Source organism: Electrona antarctica (assembly GCF_951216825.1).
Source record: "Electrona antarctica genome assembly, chromosome: 1".
Classification (NCBI taxonomy): domain Eukaryota; kingdom Metazoa; phylum Chordata; class Actinopteri; order Myctophiformes; family Myctophidae; genus Electrona; species Electrona antarctica.
The window spans coordinates 60847967-60869836 of NC_136806.1; the positions used below are offsets into that span (position 1 = coordinate 60847967).

The following is a 21870-nucleotide window of genomic DNA, read 5'->3' on the forward strand; positions in this document are numbered from 1 at the left end:
TGATGAATTGAACATGGTGGACCCTGTTGTAAACAAGTGTAATGCTTAATTGGGTCGTCCACTCACAGTTAACAGCCTTTGTATTGAGTTTGTGCTTGAAATGTACTGTAATTCTGCAAACTGTTAATAACATTTTCAATCAATCAATCCATCACTCCCAACGCACGCATGATCAATCAATCACAGTTCTAATAGGCCTACTACTGACTGAATTACATCTGAATAGCAAAGCAATATTGCCCCCCCAACAACGATGATGATGGCTTCTGCTAGTTATACATTAGCATGTGAGAAATTACAAGTGACCTTATATAACCATTCAGCCATCTGGAGTAAACAAATTAGGAGGGGTTCAGGTAATATTAACATATTTATGGCCAATTTGCCAACACAGTTTTACACATTTCTTCAGAAGTTTAAAACACACACACACACACACACACACACACACACACACACACACACACACACACACACACACACACACACACACACACACACACACACACACACACACACACAGTTTACCTTTTTTCTATATTTTTTGTACAAACTGCTGTTTTTTGAATGCTTTGTTTACAATGTTTCTATATTTAAATAAACTACATTACATTTGACCGTACATTTGACTCTTGTGTTATATTCTTGTGAAATATTCAGTAAAGTATTCTTGTGCAATATTCAGTAAAGTATATAAAAGAGCTCAAAGGCTACATATTCAGTCAGACAACTCATCCCGAAAGTGAAGACAACTCACCCCGAAAGTGGCCGAAAGTGAAGACAACTCACCCCGAAAGTGGCCGAAAGTGAAGACCTCTCACCCCCGAAAGTGAAGACATCTCACCCCTGGTGAGTTGTCCGGACGTTCGGGGTGAGATGTCCGGACAACTCACTTGGAGGGGCAAAAAGGGTGAGTTGTCTTGTTACCGATAGAAAAAGCCTCCACTCCTAACTCTGTCATCCTTGAGAAGAGCGCCTGTCTTTCTGTGTTATACATCCTACACTCTAAAAAGATGTGTCGCACTGTCTCCGGCTGCCCACACTGGCATAGCCCGGAGGCGTGTTTCCATATTAGCCGTAGGTTTTTGTTTAGGCCACAGTGCCCCAGCCTCATTCTACATACTTTAACCGCATCCCTGCGTGGCGCAAAATTACACCTGCACTCTCTATTTACAGCTGGCTGGACATGGTGAAAATGCCTACCCCTGCCCTCCTTTTCCCACCCCGCCTGCCACTCCTTCACCAAACCCTCTTTGCTTAGCCCCCTAAGTTCCACCCTCCCCAGGGGTAGTCGGACGTCTACTTCCCTGCCCAGGCCTCCCTTAGCAAGGAGGTCCACCCTCTCGTTCCCTCCTACCCCCGCATGCCCTGGGACCCAGCAAAAGGTGACCCTACTCTACACATGACATTTATTATCTCTCTGACTAGGTCTGGGCGGGCCCCCTTTCAGGGCTTCTAGTGCTGCTGCAGAGTCGGAGCAGATGCCCACCTCGTTTGGCCTCCCCTGTTCCACCCACGTAGTCGCCCACAGTATTGCCATAAGTTCTGATGTGAACACCGAGCTGTTGTCTGAAATGTGGACTCTGTACTCTAGCTCCAGCTGCTCGACGTAGACCCCAAACCCTGCCCTCCTGCTAACAGGGTCATCATTCTTCATATCTGTAGTTACAGAAACTAACCACACGATGGCGACAAACAACAAGAACTCGACTGAGTCAAAGAGATTCTATAGTCAACCACATTTCCCAGAATACATTGCTCGTGACCTGTCACCCCAAAATGGCAGCCTTCATGCAGCTCTTGGCGTTGGGTTCTCTGGCTTTGCTCTCCTATAACTATATTTCTTTCTAGGGCTTTACATATATTTATCGGTGACGAAGTCACATTTTCTAGCAGAGCAAAATATGCACTATGTATAGCCTACATTATTAATCTGCTGATCTCAGTTTTATCCTAAACATGTCACTTTGCATTTTGAAACGCTGGTACGAAATGCCAATTTTGAGACGTCTTTTAGAGTTCAAAATGTATAGAAAGAAGCTTCACAGCTATAACACGACCCATACAACGTTCAGACACAGATGGATAAAAAATCTACCAATATTCTCAAGCAGATTCAGACCGATACACAGTGATGCAACACAAACACCCAAGGTAAGGAACTGCATGAAGTTCCTTGTGAATTAAACGTTGTTAATGTATAACTGTAACATTATTGTAATATTATATGCAATGAATGCATATTGACAGTAACATCCAATATCAACACAGATGAGTGATAGAGAATATAAAAGACTAAGCTAATGTGAAAAATACTTCCCCTTTGTTATTCAAAACACCACATAGGCTATGTTTGATTTTGGTTTCTTCTATGCCAAATTGTGTCACTGTTTACCTTTTAGGATGCTGTTGACCTGTCCAAGTTCCCTGTTGAAAGAATCAGGAATTTCAGCATCATTGCTCATATTGACCATGGAAAAAGCACTTTGGCTGACCGACTGCTGGAAATTACAGGTAGAGGTTGTTCAGAATCGTTTGCATGTTGGGAAACATGCTATATACATTTTCAAAAATAGTGGAAATAGCCGATCTACAAGCTCAACGTGTCACAACATTGTGAGCTTGTAGACCTGCCTTTTAAACATAAAAAGATTAAATATGGCACAGCCCCATTTTAGCCTAGTTCATTATTTATTTTGATTTTTGGTATCGGCCATTGTCAGTCATGTCTTTGTATATTCATAGTCATTTGTCTGCCCTGTGCAATTTTTGTTCCATTCTGGGCGGGAACCCCTTTTGGTGTTAGCATTATGTCATGCTTTAGCTATTGAAAAATAGCAGATCTACAAGCTCATAGCGCGCCACCGAGTGGCGCGCTACGAGCTTGTAGGTCTGCTATTTTTGAAAAATCGAAGAACAACTGACAGAAACATAGCTTTTTCAGAAAACTGTCAGGATGTAGAAGACATTTTTAGAATCTGATCTCATGTCAAAATGGGTTAACACAGATTTACACGAATAAATCGACAGTCACACTTATTTGTATGACATTAATCGTCAAGTAAACTGTCAAGATGGTGACAGCCGTGTCTCTGAACAGGTGCAATATCAACGACTGCGAAGAACAAGCAGGTGCTCGACAAGCTCCAGGTGGAGAGAGAGAGAGGGATAACGGTTAAGGCCCAGACGGCCTCGTTGTTTTACAACCACCAGGGTCAACAGTATCTCTTGAACCTTATCGACACGCCAGTAAGTCAATTGTAATAAGTCTCTTATTAATCTATATCTGTCTTGTCTCAATTTTGGAAGGCCTAGTTGTTTCCTCTCCTAAATTGTTTTTTAGCTCATTGAAACCGGGTCAGCATCTGTGTCATTTTAGGTTTCCCTTTTATACTTTGACTATTCAAAAATAGCAGATATACAAGCTCATAGATCGTCACTTCGTGCCACGCTACGAGCTTGTAGATTAGATTGCTTCCTGTTGTACCTATTGGATGTTTCTTGATGCAGGGTGCTTGCACACGGCTTCCATAGTTGGACGACTATGGAATTAAGAATTACTGTTTTCCAAACCTGGAGAAATAGGGAATTTTGGTGACAAAATGCACACAAAAAAGTATTGCAAAAGTTCAACAAAAACAAACAGCCTTATTTTCAAAACCTGAAAATTGTCCACATAAGCACATAGTGAATATAATTGTGAATTAGTGATAACTGCGTGGATGCCATCTTTTACGACCCCCAAATGATATGTATTTGGCCACCGACCCCCATCTCAAAATATTTTGTTCCAGAGACCCCCAGAAGCAAAGATTTGAGTTAAAATTATTTAAGGTTTATTTAAGAAATGTTGAGCTACTAGTTTTGAATAGCAAGTATAAAATATTGTTTTTAAGTCAAATCTAAAATTACATATGCTTACCCGGTCATATTGGGTTAATCTGGGCGACAGTTCTAATTCAATAATAAAGGTCTACATAGTATAATTATTGCATTTAGTGAAATTATGCAATGATTACATTGTGTCTGAGCCAGCACGCCCGGTAGAAGAAACTAAGAAAGTGTGAAAATGAGTTGTTTTTTCAAGCTTATGGCTCCAATACGACAAATAAAGTATTATCCCATTAAGAAGACCTGAGGCCGATTCTACACATGTACAAGCTCGCAGCACAGGGTTCAAATCTCAACTGCTCCTGACTCCTAGCCTGTCACTCCATTAACATATATTTTAATGGCCGTGGCTAGCAATTCAGGGAGTGTCACCAGGCTACCTGACTCCACTCCAACACTAAAATATCATGATTAAAAAAATGATATATACAGTCTTGTCTCAGAAAACAAAAAACAAACATGAGTTGTTTATTTGTTTTCATTTTTGTTCAAATACTTTACAAATATGTATTCATGTATTTAATAATGCATTTCGGAATATGAACAGGAAGGACTGTAATGTCAGTTGTTTTCAATGTACTGTTAAATGTGTCATAATGGGCCATGGCATGACACGAAAATAAATCATTCATTCATTCATTCATTCGTTCATTCATTCATATTAATTAGAATTTATATTTGGAAAAAGGTCAAAACACAATGTGCATTGTCATTGACTACGGTAATAGGGGTGTAACGATACATTTTAACAGCGAGACGATACATATCACGATACATGGTGGACGATACGATACATGGACCATATTGGTTCATGTTGGTGACGATTCAGTAATTTGAAATCGATACAGTAACTATTTAAAATACATTGACATTATTATATAACTAAGTAATTAAACCCCTCTTTCTTTTTTCTTCTAAAAAATGCTAAATACCTGCACAAAAATGTAGTATTAATACAATCGATTATTTGCAATGCAAAACAATTCGATACCGATTATTTGCATTGCAAAACGATACGATACAAAGTCAATGTTGCTGTTTTCATTTCGATATACTTCGATTCTTGAAATTAAAATCGATTTTTCCGATGCATTTACTATATCGTTACACCCCTAGTAATACGTTTGTTTAAAAACTGATTCACTTAGCGGTTTCTCCTATAAAAGTTCACCACAGTAGCTTTATATAATACTAGCTTTATTATCCTATTCTGGGCGGGAACCCCTTTTGGTGTTTTAAGCGTTACTTTAGCTATTGAAAAATAGCAGATCTACAAGCTCATAGCGCGCCACCGAGTGGCGCGCTACGAGCTTGTAGGTCTGCTATTTTTGAAAAGTAGTGAAAATTGTGAATATATATTCTTTCAGAGCAAAAGTTTTTACCTCAAATCTTTGCTTCTGGGCGTGGGTCCCTGGAACTACATATTTTCTGATGGGGGTCGGTGGCCAATTACATATACTTTTTGGGGTCCTTGACATGAAATATTGAGAACCACTGATATAGAAACATGAGGTTTTTCAGAAAAAAATATTTTTTTTAAATTTCGACGTCAGGCCTAAATAGGTTATACATTATATAATAGGCCAATAATTGATGTACGGGTATGTGCCAATACAGTATGAAGAAAACCGGGTTAATCATCGTCCTTTGACATTTACAGTTCTCATAAACTCATTGAAAAAAAACTATTCAATCCTTTTTGGTCAAGATTGTTTATTTTCTTTATTGCAATTGTAATGTTTTATTGTCTGTAAAACATGATTAGAGACTCAAATGCAGTCATCAAATGATTGGCTCAGGAATGCAAATACAAATGTCCATGAATTCAATGCTTAATGAGGTGTGTAATTGATAGAAAATAAGTCATTTATTTATTAGGTGAACTACTCCTTTTGATACATATTTCCTCTGCCCAGGGTCACGTTGACTTCAGTTATGAGGTGTCCAGATCAATTTCCGCATGTCAAGGAGTTCTACTTATTGTTGATGCCAACCAAGTAAGTGCTATGTCCTCAATATGCTTTATTTAGTTGTTTAGTGCTTTATTTAGTTGTTAATTAACCCATTTGATCCATTAACCCATTTGATCTGAGGCCGATTCTAAACAAATGTGCTCAACCTTTTTCATGTCAAGGACCCTCGGAATTATCTGTATTTGGCCGCGGACCCTCATCTGAAAATATGTGGTTCCAGGGACCCCCCCAGAAGCAAAGATTTGAGTTCAAAACGGTCGCTCTGAAATAATTTATATCCAAAGATTTCTGCCACATTTTCACGATTTTGTAAAAAATAGCAGATCTACAAGCTCGTAGCGCTATGACCTTGTAGATCTGCTGTTTTTCAACAGCTAAAGTATAACATAATGCTTAAAACACCCAAAGGTTCCCGCCCATAATTGGTTAAGAATTTAATTGTGGGATAGTGTCGTGCTCTGTCTCATGCTCTCTCGGTTGATTGATATGATAATACACCGTACTTTTGCTAACCATACTTATTTATTGACATGTGAAGGGCATTCAGGCACAGACGGTGGCTAACTTCTATCTGGCTTTCGAATCTCAGCTGACGATTATCCCTGTCATCAACAAGGTACACTCTAATATCCATCTGCCATTCCACTTTGCCATTCAGATCCACCAGTGATTTGATTTTCAATGGTACTTTTTTTGAATAGAGGCAAGTCGTTAACCCCTGACATTTTCTTCTGACTTCAGATTGATTTGAAGAACGCTGACCCGGAGAGGGTCGAGAAACAGATTGAAAAGGTCTTTGATATTCCACGTGAAGAATGCATCAGGGTGAGTTTGAGTATGACACAAACACAAGTTAATTTCCCTCATTCCCCTATTAACTTTCCCCATTTGTAGTTATTGATATCAGTAAATCAGTCTTTTCTCCAGGGACTATTTTTCGCCAATACCTTTCAAATCAATCTCTGTGCTTTACAGTGCATTTAAAACCCATTTAGGCCTGACCTCGAAATTTAATTTCTTTTAAATCCTCCAGTTTTCACGATTTTTCAAAAGTAGCAGACCTACAAGCTCGTAGCGCGCCACTCGGTGGCGCGCTATGAGCTTGTAGATCTGCTATTTTTCAATAGCTAAAGCATAACATAATGCTAACACCAAAAGGGGTTCCTGCCCAAAATGGGTTAAATGCAACAATAGCGTAACTTTCACAAACACTTACTGTGTAGCTATATTTAGCGTATTGCGTACAGAAACCACTGGTAGGTGTACCTGTGCTGGTACTCTGGACATGTCCCACTGATACGCGATAATCTATAACCGTGCGTCACCAGGGTCAATGATAATACTAATAGCAGCGGGTAGGCTACTTGAGGCCAGTCAACTGTCTTCCGTGTTTTGGTACGATGATGCGTGACCGCGATGCACCCCCGCCCCCCCCAGCCATGCCGGTCCGCGCACATTTTATGAACTGTCAGCCGGTCCGTGGTCATAGAAAGGTTGGGATGGGAACCCCTGGCTTACAGTCTCTGTCTTGATCAATTTGTAAGTTGAACAGAACGCAAATGAATGGGAATCAGTGGATTCCTCGAATATCAAACAAACCACAGTATGCTCTGGAAAAGTACTGTACAATAGTCAATGGGTTAAACATGCAGACTGCTGGTATGGTTCTTTATGTTCCAATTTACAACTTTTACTAACTGTAATCTTATTTCAATGTGTATCATTGAATTGTGTTCAATGTTGTTTTTTTGCCCCTTTCAAATTTCCGGCTCGGCTTGTGTTTGCATTTATGTTTCTGTACACTGCCATGACATGCAACACGGTTTTAAGTTTTCTGTGTAATAAAATTGATTACATTTCCTAAGATTTCAGCTAAACTCGGAACAAATGTTGAACGGGTACTGCAAGAGGTTGTCAGTAGAATTCCACCGTAAGTATTGCTGATTTGCTTATATATTAAATGCTGTAATGAATGTTTTTACTGACTGAAGATGGCCTTAGTGCTGCAACATTTTTTTCTTATACTTTGTGATCTACATTTTCTTGTAGTCTTTCAACTTTGAACATACTTTTTGTTTGCAAATACTCCTCGATTTCCTGCATTTCTTACATTTAAACATGAAATGATTTTTGCTTACTTTTTTTTGTCCATTCTCAGACCCACTGCTAGCCGTGACGAGCCGTTTAAAGCTCTGGTATTTGACTCCAATTTTGACCACTACAGAGGTGTGGTAGCGAACATTGCTGTGTGTGGAGGCCATGTCAGAAAAGGGGACAAGATTGTATCAGCGTACCTTGGCAAAAGCTACGACGTCAATGAGCTGGGCCTGCTCCGACCTGATGAGTATCCAACGGACGGGTTGTAAGTAGCTTTTATCCTCTTTTCACTTTTCTTATTTAGCACATTCTCATCTCTTAATCCCAAACCACACCAATGCAACTCCTTGCAACTTCTATAGAGGGTATGCGTGTGACATCATCGTACCTGGAAGTTATGCGGGAACGCCCACTGAGTGGCAAAAACTACTTTCTGGCCTTGACAGCCCATTCATCCAAACAGAAAAGTCCTGTCTGATTGCATTAAACAATGTTAAACTCACCAACATTGCAGCTTAACGAAAAGCTTGAATTATCCTCTTTCTATCTGAGCTACTTTCTGTCAAGAAATGCCCTGCATTTGATTATTTTTCAGAGTGTCAGAGTTTGGAAGTGCTTCTTTTCAATAACGCAACATTTTGCTGCCTCCTGCATTATGTGACATTTAGAAACAGGTAGGACGGTTGAGTGATTTCCAACGAGCGCTTCTAAACTCCAACACTCCATGCTGCTCAATGTTTTGCCACTCAGTCTAGATGAGGGGGGCGTGTCCTGATGGGAAAACCATGCATGTGCATACTCTCTATTGGGGATAATGGTTCCAAGTAGTTGCATGTTGCAAAGGAGTTGCATGGCGGCTTTAGAGTTGGCACTCTTGATATTATCAATCACCTCGTTGAGGTGTAGTACAATCTATTATTGTCCTAGAACTGACATTTCGTCACTGCTATTGCTACAGTATGAACACCTTGTGAAAAAACAATTGTTCAATCTATTTCTCTCTTTCTTTCTTTCTTTCTTTCTTTCTTTCTTTCTTTCTTTCTTTCTTTCTTTCTGTTTTATTCTGCTAAATACCTTTTAGGATGTGCATCTCCAGTTGTTGGGTCAAGTTGGTGCTCTTCAGAAACTAAATTAAACTAAATCTAAATTAATTCTAGCCAAATAAACCAGGCACAATACCACCAAGGGAAATCAAATAACGGAGTTGATTTGGGTTAATTGGCTTAACTAAGGCTAGCCATCTCATTTGGTTCCTGGCACTGCTCTTTGCTAGCCTGATTATCAGACTGTAGCTTTCTTGAAGCTTCAGTCTGACATTGTCTCCTGTCTGAGCGATGTCAAGGGGGAGGGGATTAGAATGTCCCTCAACCAGTAGCCATTGGTGTTGTTTTTCCCTCATTCCTCTGTGTGTTGCGCTGCGTGATGACGCTGAAAACGGGACTCGGCGCTGATTGGTTGTTCGTTAGACCCACCCCCACACGGAGTTGCACCACTCACTTCACACGGGTGTGATTTTTATTGAGAACCACTGTTCTACAGTGTAACTCACTTTTGTGATTTGATGTGCAGATATGCTGGCCAAGTGGGCTACATTGTAGCAGGGATGAAAGACGTGAAGGAAGCCCAGATTGGTGACACTCTGTATCATCAGCACAGTCCGGTCGAGTCCCTTCCGGGGTTTAAGCCTGCCAAAGCCATGGTGTTTGCCGGTGAGCAGAAATTGTTGCTTGAGTTCCACTTTTTTTAGAATTGGAGATCAATTCACTGTGTTTGTTAATTTACCATACACTCCAGAGAGACTGTCATGTGCAAGATCAGAGTGAAATTTTGGCATGAACACTAGTCAACAATAATGTCAGCCATGGTAAACTGTCTCATAAGTAGAGTGCAAAGAAGACAATTTACTGCTTCAAAGAAGTGTATTTTCTCTCTCTCTCTCTCTCTCTCTCTCTCTCTCTCTGCACGCTGGGAATGCATGCTCCACCCGTTTATTTGCAATACCTGTTGTAGACATAGGGCTCTATTTTCGTCCAAGCTTTCTAAAGCCACTATTTGGGGATTCAGCATTGGGGAAGGGGTGTTCCCCCACTAAAGTGGCTATTTTGGTCAACTGCCAAAATCCGTAAAACACCTCCGCTACCAGTTACATTATAGGTGTGGTTTGGGGCGTTACAATAATAATAATAATAGCCTTACGGTCTATGCTCATAGCCCATGGAAGAGCGATGCGTTGCTGCCTTGAAGTCTCACTTGTAAACTAATTTGGCATTACGGTTTACGGGTGCTTTTAAACTCCACTATGCGCCTTCCCAAATGTCTGTGACCAAAATAGCCATTTAGGGGAAAGCGTGCCAACACGCCCATGACCACACGTCTAGGCGCAAATACCGGTGTCGGCATAATGGATAGCGGGTGACGCTGGACCAAAATACCATGTAGGGACAGAACAAGCTCCTATACTCTCACTTCCGGGCAGCGGCTGACTTGCGGGCAGCGTAACGGCAGTGACGGAAATAGAGCCCATAGTACCTTTCGCCAGAGAAGAGTACCCGCTTGTATGCCCGTATGGAGATCTCTGTATCTGTCCGTTTGTCTGCCTGTGTCAATCTTATGCGCACAACAGTTCATTACAGTAAGGAGTCTAAGGACAACTATTTGACATAATTACTATAGTGTACGCTTGTTTATTTTTGTCCCACATTATGTTGAGGGTGTAAAAAGTGTGTTATATCTTTGTTCATTATTGATGGAGTTTCTTCTGAGGGCCGTCAGTTCAGCTGCCATGCAACTCAAAAGAAGATGTACGACTTTGGCTTGCACTCATTGTCAAGCTGCTGTATAACCTACTGTACAGCAGCCGACCACTCGGCACCAGTTTTAAGTGTATCACTCTTCTGTTCCCTCCCCACTGGCACATGCAGGTTGAGTGTGACTTATCATAGTCACTGTAAGCCCCTTAACCCATTTACAGTAGGCCTGACCTCAAAATAATGAAATAGCAGACCTACAAGCTCGTAGCGTGCCACTCGGTGGCGTGCTACGAGCTTGTAGATCTGCTGTTTTTCAATAGCTAAATTATAACATAATGTTTAAAACACCAAAAGGGGTTCCCGCCCAAAATGGGTTAATAATGAATCTAGCCATGCACAAAGCGTTTTACACAAAGCAAAGCTGTTTACTGCATAACAATTCTTATTGTGCTTGTATTCTAGGCTGGAATAAATAAAGGCTATAGACAGGTTGACATAATGTACCTATTCAGTGTTTGTGTTGAATAATGGCTCCAGCGAGGAGCTGGTTGGCGGTCTGTACATTCAGTGGTTTGCAAATAAACATTGCATGGACTAATGGCTGTTGCTCATGTTCTCCCTCTGACACACACACTCACACGCACACTCGCACGCACATGCACGGCACACACACTGTCTTCTTTGATTCTTATTTTCCTTTTCTTTCTTTCCCCAGGGATGTACCCAATGGACCAGTCAGACTATACTTCTCTCCGCAGTGCCATTGACAGGCTAACCCTGAATGATTCTAGTGTCACAGTGCAGAGGGACAGCAGTGTGGCTTTGGGGGCAGGCTGGAGGTTAGTAGGCACACGCATGCAGCACACATGCAGCACATCAAACACATTTCAGAATAGTTGTACACAGCTCTTATGAAATGTTTTTTTTTTTGTACATTTTGCAAATAGCTTAGAATTCGAGTTGACATGATCTTTTTATTATGATGACTAGACTTGGGTTGCTTAGGACTTTGCCCATATATGACTTGGGACCTATTTACTCGATTGAACAAAGCTGACATGTAGTCTCATCTTTCTATTGTACTGCATGCCACCTCAGGTGACTAGAAATTAGATTGAACTTGGAACGATGCAAGTTGGAAATGCATGCCCACCCAGTTACTATGTCTGTCTCCCTTTTATGCCCATATATGGAGATTTCTCTATCTGTCTCTCTGTGTCCCTTTATTCCTATACATGGAGTTCTGTGTCAGGCATGCCCAAATATGGAGTGTTGTGATGTCAGAACAGGCCAGCTCCATGTATGGAGATATACGTACTGTAGGGGTGATCAGGTCCAGAGCCCGCGGGCAGAGGCCTTTTGTGGCGTTTCTGGACAACCGTGGGTCCGACCGACTCGACACCGGGCACTGCACTCCCTGTGGGGTATATGGAGTTATTTGTTAGGCATGCCCAAATATGGAGTCTGACCATGGCAGAGGCCTGTTGTGGCAATATGGTGTCTGGCCCGGGCAGAGGCCTTTTTGTGGCGGTTCTGGACAACCGTGGGTCCGACCGACTCGACACCGTGCACTGCACTCCCTGTGGGGGTGTGGAACGCGTGTGTCGAATTTTGAAGTAGGTGGGGCGAACGGTTCTCGAGTTACGTGGATTAAGCCCTAACCACACCAAAGGGTCACCATGCAACTCCTTGGGTCCAAACGGTTGCAAGGAGTTAACGCTAAAACCGCCTTGACCCTTCGGTGTAGTTTGGGGCCATTGAATTCCATGCGTTGAATCACTAAGGGTCAACGTGGGTCAACGTGCAACAAGACATATCACACCGGAGGGACAACGCTAAAACCGTCTTGACCCTTTGGTGTGGTTAGGCCTTTACAGACGTACAGTGACTTGGTGCATTTATAGTTAGATATTGCATTTTGCAAAATGTACAGTTTAACCCATTTTGGGCGGGAACCCCTTTTGGTGTTTTAACTAAGCATTATGTTATACTTTAGCAATTGAAAAATAGCAGATCTACAAGCTCATGGCTCTGTTCAGGTGTCGCAGGGGGTAAAGTTCCTGCCCATCCCAGTGGTTTGATTTCTCCACCGTGCCGGGCGCTCCTACATACGACAATGTTCACTAGTGCAGGGGTTCTCAACCCGTGGGTCGCGACCCCTCGGGGGGTCGCCAAATTATTTTAGGGGGTCCCCAAATTATTTTCCAAAAAAAAAAATTAAATTTATTTTCACGATTTTTCAAAAATAGCAGACCTACAAGCTCGTAGCGCGCCACTCGGTGGCGCGCTATGAGCTTGTAGATCTGCTATTTTTAAATAGCTAAATTATAACAATGCTTAAAACACCAAAAGGGGTTCCCGCCCAAAATGGTTTAAGGTTATTGTAGCAGTCAATTTATATTGGGGGTCGGGAGGGGGCGGGGCGGGGGTCCCGAGACATTGCCAAAGCATTTCCGGGGGTCCCCGGCCAAAAAGGTTCAGAACCCCTGCACTAGTGGGAAGCCAGGCAGGGAGGAGGTGGTATCTGTTGCTGCAGTAGCTCATTTCTAGGTAGCCTGTGTGTTCCTCTGCATAGCGTTACAGCCTCCTGGCGTAACTCATCACTGTCAGGTGAAAAGAAGTGGCTGTTGACTCCATGTGTATTCGGAAAAGAGACATGTTGTTGTCTCTACACCCTACACTACAGAGACTGTTCTGTACTCTTGGGTTAGATTGGTAACGATTAAACGGAAATGGATTTTTTTTTCTCTTCATTGTTGTTTTTATATACATTGTTGTTAGTTTTTTTTAAGTAACTGTCTTGTATTGTGTTGTCCTTGTGTCTATGTAAAAAAAGAGAAAACCCTCAAAATAAATGATGAAAAAGAAATATAAGACGAGGTCTAATATTGGCATGGCTTTCCTGTACAGTATGTGGAGGCCAGTCTGGAGCCGTACTCCATATTTAGCGATGGCTGACCCCTTTGCTGCCATGCTGTATAATAACGTATGCGGGACAGGGGACATGCAGGCTTTCTGATGTATTGTTGGCGTTGTATGCTTTATTTCAGATAGGACAATGATGAAGGAAAATACAGACAATACAGGCTATTTGCAAACCAAGTCTGAATATCAGTTACCTCCCTATTGTAAGGCCCCCTCTTTTTCTTTTTACTGTTTTTATTTCAGTTTAGGCAACTTCACAGAATTATAAGCATAGGCCTACATATTTCTTACAACTGCTTTTTTTCCCTTTTTGTTTTCACACAACCTCAGCTGTTTCATTCTTTCACAGAATATATATATTATACACTCATACACACAAACAACTTCACATACATTTACAATTATTCACAATAAAACAAGGAAATAAAATACTACGATTATTCACCATAAAACAAGGAAATCAAATACAACTAGCGAGACAAAAACAACAGAGCGTCGACAACAATGGGAAGTGAACAATATTGAGAACAGACATGACTGGAGACAGTAAAAGCATACGAGCGCACCAGAAGGTCTGGGGAGAAGTGCATTTGGTGAATTGTTACTCAAGATTCCGATACCTGCCCCCTCTTTATGAAGGTCTTTTGATTCCCCTTTGCAGAATTGGCTTCCTGGGTCTTCTTCATATGGAGGTGTTTAACCAAAGACTAGAGCAGGAGTATAATGCCTCTGTCATAGTAACGGCGCCCACTGTACCCTACAAAGCTATCCTGTCCTCTGCCAAACTCATTAAGGTAAGAGACACTTTCAGCTCCTATTGTGTACAGTTGGAGGCCATCGATATTGTCCTTTTCTTTTTGTGTGATCTGCGCAAAAGGACAGTTAACCCATTTTGGGGCGGGAACCCCTTTTGGTGTTTTAAACATTATGTTATAATTTAGCTATTGAAAAATAGCAGATCTACAAGCTCATAGCGCGCCACCGAGTGGCGCGCTACGAGCTTGTAGGTCTGCTATTTTTGAAAAATCGTGAAAATAATTATTTCAGAAAACTGGAGGATTTAGAAGGATTTTTAAAAATGTTGAGGTCAGGCCTAAATGGGTCAAATGATAAGGGACAATATCGGTGGCACCCAACTGTATATTGGACAGGAACAGTGATATCAGACGCTATACACTTTTTTCCGACTAATTTACAAGATTGTGGTTAAAAGGGGACTCCTGCCAGTTGTATAGCATGGTTGGTGTTTGAGAAGTGAGAAGTGAAGGCCTGTTGAAATTCTTGCTTTAATCTCTATCTTAGTCAGAGGTAGCTTTGCTGAAGGCCTGGCCTTTACGTTAACCACTAACACCCTATATCCCATTCAGGGGATATACTTTTTTTTCCTCCTTCTAAATCATGACAATTTTCTGAAAGATTTGAGGCACATTTTAACGATTTTTCAAAAATAGCAGACCTACAAGTTCATAGCGCGGCACTCGGTGCCGCGCTATGAGCTTGTAGATCTGCTATTTTTCACTATCTAAAGCTTAACATAATGCTTAAAACACCAAAAGGGGTTCCCGCCAAAGAATGGGATATACAGTACTTTGTTGACTGGAGTGTAGACCTACAGGTCTATACTTGAAAGTTCTCTTCTCTTTTTATTTCCCTAGTCTACACGAATGATGAAAACAGCGAATCCACAACGTCACAACCAATGACTCAGTCAGAATGCGGTGCATTGTGAGCTTGTAGATCTGCCATTTTCACCCATGTGTGCTGAATGTTTGCCTAATTCGGACGTGCCTAGGATTGGGACCCTTGACTTTAAGTGGTTAAAAAATATTTTAGCTTTTTAAGTCGTCCATTTTCAACATTTTACTATGTCATTAATGTACCTTAGAGCTGTTGTGTGGAAATAATAAAAAGTCCCCCCATTCTGTGTTTCCTAGAACTGTAATTATGAAAAAAATCATTAACATGGTGAAACACATCTTGATGACATCATCAAGATGTGTTCTAGTTCTAGGAAACACAGAATGGGGGAACCTTTTTATTATGTCCACACAACAGCTCTAAGGTACATTAATGACATAGTAAAATGTTGAAAATTAGTGGAATGCCCCTTTAAATAACAGCGGTTGTTCTTTTAGCATCATGGCAGTGAGGAGATCACCATAGTCAACCCTGCTCAGTTCCCAGACAGATCGGTGGTGTCGGAGTACCTGGAGCCCATGGTGATGGGGACTATCCTTGCTCCAGACACTTACACAGGGAGGATTATGACTCTCTGCTTGGTAAGCTCTATACTTTCTGTTTGCATTGATGTGTCAGCTTCCTTCTCATGTAAATCTGAAAAGAAATGTATACATACATTTTTGGACAAATACAAACTCAATATTGATGGATGCAAAAACATATACAGTAGCCTTAGTTAACATACATGATTTTGTTTTTGTCTCAAAGAACCGCAGAGCGATCCAGCAGAATATGGTGTACATCGATGACCATCGTGTTATGATGAAGTACCTCTTTCCTCTAAATGAAATAGTAGTTGACTTCTACGACCTTCTCAAATCAATGTCATCGGGATACGCCAGGTGAAACTAAAGATTGTGCTATAGCCGTAATCTGCATTACACAAACTATGAATTAGTGGGATGGTTTTTATGTTCTATTTAACCCCAACCCTTTTGATCATCTCATTTATAGTTATGTGCGCATGCATTTCTACTTTCAGAAGATATTAAAGCCTTTCAAGATATTTCTGTTCGTTATATTTAAAAGGGTATCTTTGAAAAACAAAGAAGGGTCCCGCACACTGTGCAAGTTTTCTGACAGTGTGCGGGACCCTTCTTTGTTTTTCAAAGATACCCTTTTAAGTATGCTTTATTGCCCTACGCACCTGTCAATAGCCTTGAGGTGTGCATCGGCCTTTTGCTAAAATGTTCGTTATATTTGTCATTAGTTTAGTTTTGCAGTAAACTTCTACCTTCAAATAGGCCTGATTTTGTTTTTTATTCTTCATAGCTTTGACTATGAAAATGCTGGTTATCAGCCAGCTAACTTGGTTAAGATGGATATTCTGCTGAATGGTCAGTCAGTGGAGGAACTCACCACAATTGTGCACAAGTAAGTGTCAAATAGTGGTATTTGTCTTATTATGTGTTGTACAATATCACAGGTACTTTCTTCAGACAGTTTTTTTCTCAGCCTGTGTTACTGTTGTGTACTACTGCTTTTACATGAGTGAGTGATACATTAGACTCTCTTGAATCTTAAATCTATCAGTGAACCATATACAGTTGGAGGCCATCGATATTGTCCTTTTCTTTTTGCTGAGGTTTGCGTGATCTGCGCAAAAGGACAGTTAACCCATTTTGGGCGGGAACCCCTTTTGGTGTTTTAAACATTGTTATAATTTAGCTATTGAAAAATAGCAGATCTACAAGCTCATAGCGCGCCACCGAGTGGCACGCTACGAGCTTGTAGGTCTGCTATTTTTGAAAAATCGTGAAAATATTTATTTCAGAAAACTGGAGGATTTAGAAGGATTTTTTAAAATGTTGAGGTCAGGCCTAAATGGGTCAAATAATAAGGGACAATATCGGTGGCACCCAACTGTAGCAATCAGTTCTAATGTGATTGTGATTTATTACTGTCACAAGGTCCACCGACGTAATTTCATTAGTGAGATGGATTAAGTACAGTCAGTGTTTCTGAAATGGTGGCTTCCACTAGTCTCACATAGCCAGGCAACTCCACAACTCCACAATCTCCACAACTCCACAATCTCCGAATGCTTTAGAGTCCAACTACACCTCCTGAAATCTGAGTAAGGAAGCTTCCATTTCCGTTCATGAAAATATATTTTAAAATATCTTTTGAGCTTCTTTTTAATATATTTCCATTTCTGCTAAGCAGCAAGCTATATATGCTTAGGTGATTAGAAGTGGGGAGGAGACACACTTCCGCTTTATATTTTACTCATGGTAGAGCTTCCGTTGCTCCAGACTGTATGACAGAAGCATTTGGAAATTTGCGAGAGGCAACAGTCTGGCAACGCGAGACTACTTCCTTGCCAGCTGCCAACATGTGCTATTTAGACCTTTTACACCTAGCTAACTGCACCAATGGCTTTCTGTTTCAAAGGCTAATCTGTTCGGTCAAATCCCAACTAATGTTTAATGTTATGGTCAGTGGTTCTAGGTTTCAGTTTCAGTTCTAATTGATGCCCACCTTGTGGTGTACGGCTATAGGTACTGTCAATGGTTGCTAACACAAAGGTTCTTGGTTTCATTCTTGTTAGTGAAACATATTTTTGTTTAGGTAATGCATTTTAGTTAATGTCAGGCAATAATTGAATATGTTAGTATAGTTACATATTAGATATTTATGTTAGTCCCTCCACGTGCCGGATGGCACGCCCAGTACCGGCAGAGTAGTTCTTTGTGTGTCCCTGGTTTTTCCCTAAGGGACTGATCGAGGGTAGCTACTGGGACGTAAGTCGGGACTTGATCACCCCGGCTGGGTCACCCGAGTGAGGGGTATGATGTTGGAAGACCCGAAACCCTGAGGACCTTGGGATACATCACTGAGGATACGTCCCAGTTGCATCCTAGCGATGTTTTTTTTTGTTCTGGTGGGGTTAAGTTTATGGTTGGGGTAGCTCCAGTGTTTCCTGCAGGAAAAAGCTTTGGCATGGTGCTGGGCACGGGGGGGGGGGGGGGGGGGACCTTTTTGATTAATTCATTCATTGATTGATTCATTGATTAATTTGATTACGATTAATTTGTATTATTTCTCTGGTATTGCTAGTGTATTATATTCAGCTATTTTAGATTTTCGTCCTATACAAATTCTCATTGATAATGAATGGAGAATGTTGTCCTACACAAACATGACATTCCCATTGACAATGAATGGAGAATTTTACGTCATAGTGAGCAAATATACATTGTCTAGTTTACGTCATGATGATTGATAAGACATGGTACATTATGTCCAACCATCATGGAACCTATTAGATTGGTCTAGGCCTGGGGTGCAGTGAACAACTAGAAAAAGTGCCCTTCTGGGCACAGGTCTCCACCAGGAGGATAGGACTGTGTGAGATGTTTGGCAAAATGTTTAGGAGTAATATAAACATGTTTGCCTTTGATGGCAATTGGATGATTTGAGGCATTTTGTTCCAAAAATGTGTTTTGCAAAAATCAACCTGTTGGTGGCGCTATAACAGGCCAATGTGAAAAGGGTGGGATATATTCCTCAGCCTAGTAAGAAAATGTGTGAAAGATTTCACGTAAATTGCATGCTGCGTTCCTGATTTGAGGCTTTTGTTCAAAACGGGGCAAACTGTAAAAGCCAATTATAGCCAATTAGGATGGAATATGAAATATCGGACAGATCCGACTTGAGCACATGACCATAGAGATACTGTGTAACGATTTGTGAGATTTTTGGACAGAATCTGGAGGAGTAATATCAAAAGATGTGTTTTACAAAAGTCGGCCTCCTGGTGGCGCTATAAAAGGCAGATGCGGAAAATGCAGGTCAAAGGTTTGTCCTTGGCCTCTAGGGAGTGTGCATGCAACGTTTCACGCAGATCGGTGCAGTTTTAGGTAAAAAATGTGAAAAGCTGCCTCATGGTGGCGCTATAACAGGCCGTTCTGGAAAATGCGGGGCAGAGGTTCATCGTTGGCATCCAGGGAGTGTGTGTGCAAAGTTTGGCATTGACCGGTTTAACGTGCCGGAGATTAGCTGTTCACAGACGGACGGAAGGACGGAAGGACGGACACACGGACGGAGTGCAAAACATACTCTCTCCCCATGCCTTCGGCCTGGTGGAGACAATTACATTACCTTAAGACGGAAAACCCTATGGGCAACTCTTGACTTGTGCACATCTCGTCGCTCACAACATACATGTAACAATCTAAGCAGTAACTGGACAAACATAAGTATACTATAAAAGACATTGACACAGTCTGTAACATGGAAGTTCAAGTATGAACATGTGGATTAACAATACATTTGACCCAATGCATTTGTAATTGTGACCTTCTCTTCACTTACAAAGATGACTTTTTTTTCTTTTCTTTTTTTTAATATAACTAGACAAAAGTTACAGATGTAAGTGCTCTTGAGCTAGCCTGGCCTTAGCCAGACTGATAACGTGGATTCACTCACATGTTCCACAGATCAACGTGTGAGTGAATCCATGTTATCGGTATGGCTAATGCCAGGCTACTCTTGAGCAGCATTGAATTTGAAATTCCAAACGGCCAACCCCTTGCTATGATTATAAATACACGAGTATATACTTTGATTACAGAGAACGGGCGTACATTGTTGGGAAAGCCTTGTGTGAGCGCCTGAAAGACTCCATTCCAAGGCAAATGTTTGACATTGCTGTACAAGCAGCAATTGGGAGTAAGGTTCTTGCTAGAGAGACGTAAGTACATGGTTTGGAATTGGGTCCAAAAAGAAAAGTTTGTTTCCATTTTATTATCGAATACATTTTGTCATGAATTCAAACCTTAAGCTACACTATACTGTAGAACACAATAAAGTCAGTAAATGTCTCATTAATGCATCAACATTTGTTTGTACTACGGAATACAGTATGTGTTGAACTTCAAATGGTGTGTTGAGTGCATTTTGTTAAATGAGATCATTTCAATGAGCATTGTGAAACTGATATCTAGTAACCGGTCACTAATATCAGCGATGCAGTAGGATCGAAACTTCAGTCAATATATACTTTTTTCTACTTGGGCACCTTTAATACAAGAAGCTGCTCCAGTATCTTCTCTACATAATGCTGCTCCTGTGATACACCAGGCTTGCATACGTTTGGCTGAGCTGTGGCAGTTGACTCCATGTCTTCTCTACTCTGTCAATTCCCTTTGATGTGATGTATTTGATGTATGTCTCTTTCAGAATTAAAGCGTACAAGAAAAATGTCCTTGCAAAATGTGTAAGTAGAACATTCTAAGCTTCTTGAAAGCTTTGAATCTTTAACACTACAAGTTCCAAACCATTAGCAGATGCTATAATGGTAACACTTTTTCTTTGTTTTCTTTAGTATGGAGGTGACATCACACGGAAGATGAAATTACTGAAAAGACAGGCTGAGGGTAAAAAGAAGATGCGGCTTATTGGCAAAGTGGAAGTTCCCAAAGACGCCTTCATAAATGTTCTGAAGAGAAAAGACTAATAGAAAGATATTTAATGTTGCTGTTATTTAAGATGATTCGCTGCTCAATGGGTCTTTGTTATGAAAGACTGATGAATGAATAATTTAAAGATTATTGGTTTTAAATACAGTTTTTATTAATGGCATGTCCCACTCACTAGGACAGTGCTTTTCAACCCTTAGGCCCATTATTTAATTGGCATGTGAGCCATGGACCACCATTTGATGACATTTAGACTCAATATTTTGTTATCGTTGTATAAGATTTTGTCTACAATTCCATCCTGTATTGATGTGGTACCATAGATCAGATAACAGGCAAACGCTGGTCAAAATAACAATTCTTCTACATTCTCTTATTGTGAAGACTTCTTGTAAATTAATAATAAAATAAAATAAAAGTAATGCAGATGTTTAACAATAATTGAACTCTTGAGAGTGTAAAATGAAACCAAATGGACCTGTAAGGGTCCATTTGGTTACCAACTCTCCATCACTTAGCTGAGGACCACCTGGAGACAGAATAAAGCTGTAACTTATCCTGTTCTACCCTGGTTTTGAACCCAGGTATTTCATGCAAGAGCTGTAGATTTTTCCACTGACTTATTAGAGCCAGCTGTTGTGCATGGGAGAAATAGGAAACAGTTATGTTATATTGTACATACAGTACCATACAGGTTGGGGGGGAAATAATTCACGCTTTAATATAATGATGCAAACTTTGAAAAGCCAAAAACACACAAAGTGAGTTTCAGGACAGTGAAAATAATCCAACCTGTACATTACGCACAACAGCCCAGTAGATGGCAGCATCTGGCAGCTGAAATTATCATTTTAGAATCTAGATCGTTTCTCTCGAATAAAATTATTCCAACTATCGCTCCGGTTCAGTCTCTAGCCTTACTCTATGGTTTTACAGGGCAGGAGTAAAAAAAAAAATCTTTATTTAATTGTTTTGCATAATGGTACTACATTACCACGGCACGCACTGTAGTACTATTTTTGGAACCTAAAATAGATCGATATCTCATATGTTTTCATTTATAGATTTGTC

The 21870-nt window shown here is 40.8% G+C and overlaps 1 protein-coding gene across 1 annotated transcript; it reads left to right on the forward strand.

The window, feature by feature from the left end:
* The first annotated feature begins 1771 nt into the window (after nucleotides 1–1771).
* On the forward strand, nucleotides 1772–21201 carry guf1 (GTP binding elongation factor GUF1). Its single transcript, XM_079498362.1, has 17 exons — nucleotides 1772–2154; nucleotides 2403–2514; nucleotides 3101–3249; nucleotides 5808–5888; nucleotides 6403–6480; nucleotides 6606–6689; nucleotides 7730–7794; nucleotides 8023–8226; nucleotides 9531–9670; nucleotides 11427–11550; nucleotides 14298–14430; nucleotides 15772–15915; nucleotides 16085–16218; nucleotides 16649–16750; nucleotides 19953–20072; nucleotides 20561–20597; nucleotides 20706–21201. The coding sequence occupies exons 1-17, from the start codon at nucleotides 1960–1962 to the stop codon at nucleotides 20835–20837; spliced, it is 2034 nt and encodes a 677-aa protein (XP_079354488.1). The 5' UTR covers nucleotides 1772–1959; the 3' UTR covers nucleotides 20838–21201.
* Nucleotides 21202–21870: the final 669 nt, after the last annotated feature.

What these genes read in the sequence shown, in the direction of transcription:
- guf1 (XM_079498362.1), top strand. Translation starts at nt 1,960, where the DNA reads ATGTCACTTTGCATTTTGAAACGCTGGTACGAAATGCCAATTTTGAGA. An exon ending in CCGACTGCTGGAAATTACAG is followed by an intron (nt 2,515 to 3,100) that starts GTAGAGGTTGTT and finishes GTCTCTGAACAG; the next exon opens with GTGCAATATCAACGACTGCG. An exon ending in AAGGTTCTTGCTAGAGAGAC is followed by an intron (nt 20,073 to 20,560) that starts GTAAGTACATGG and finishes TGTCTCTTTCAG; the next exon opens with AATTAAAGCGTACAAGAAAA.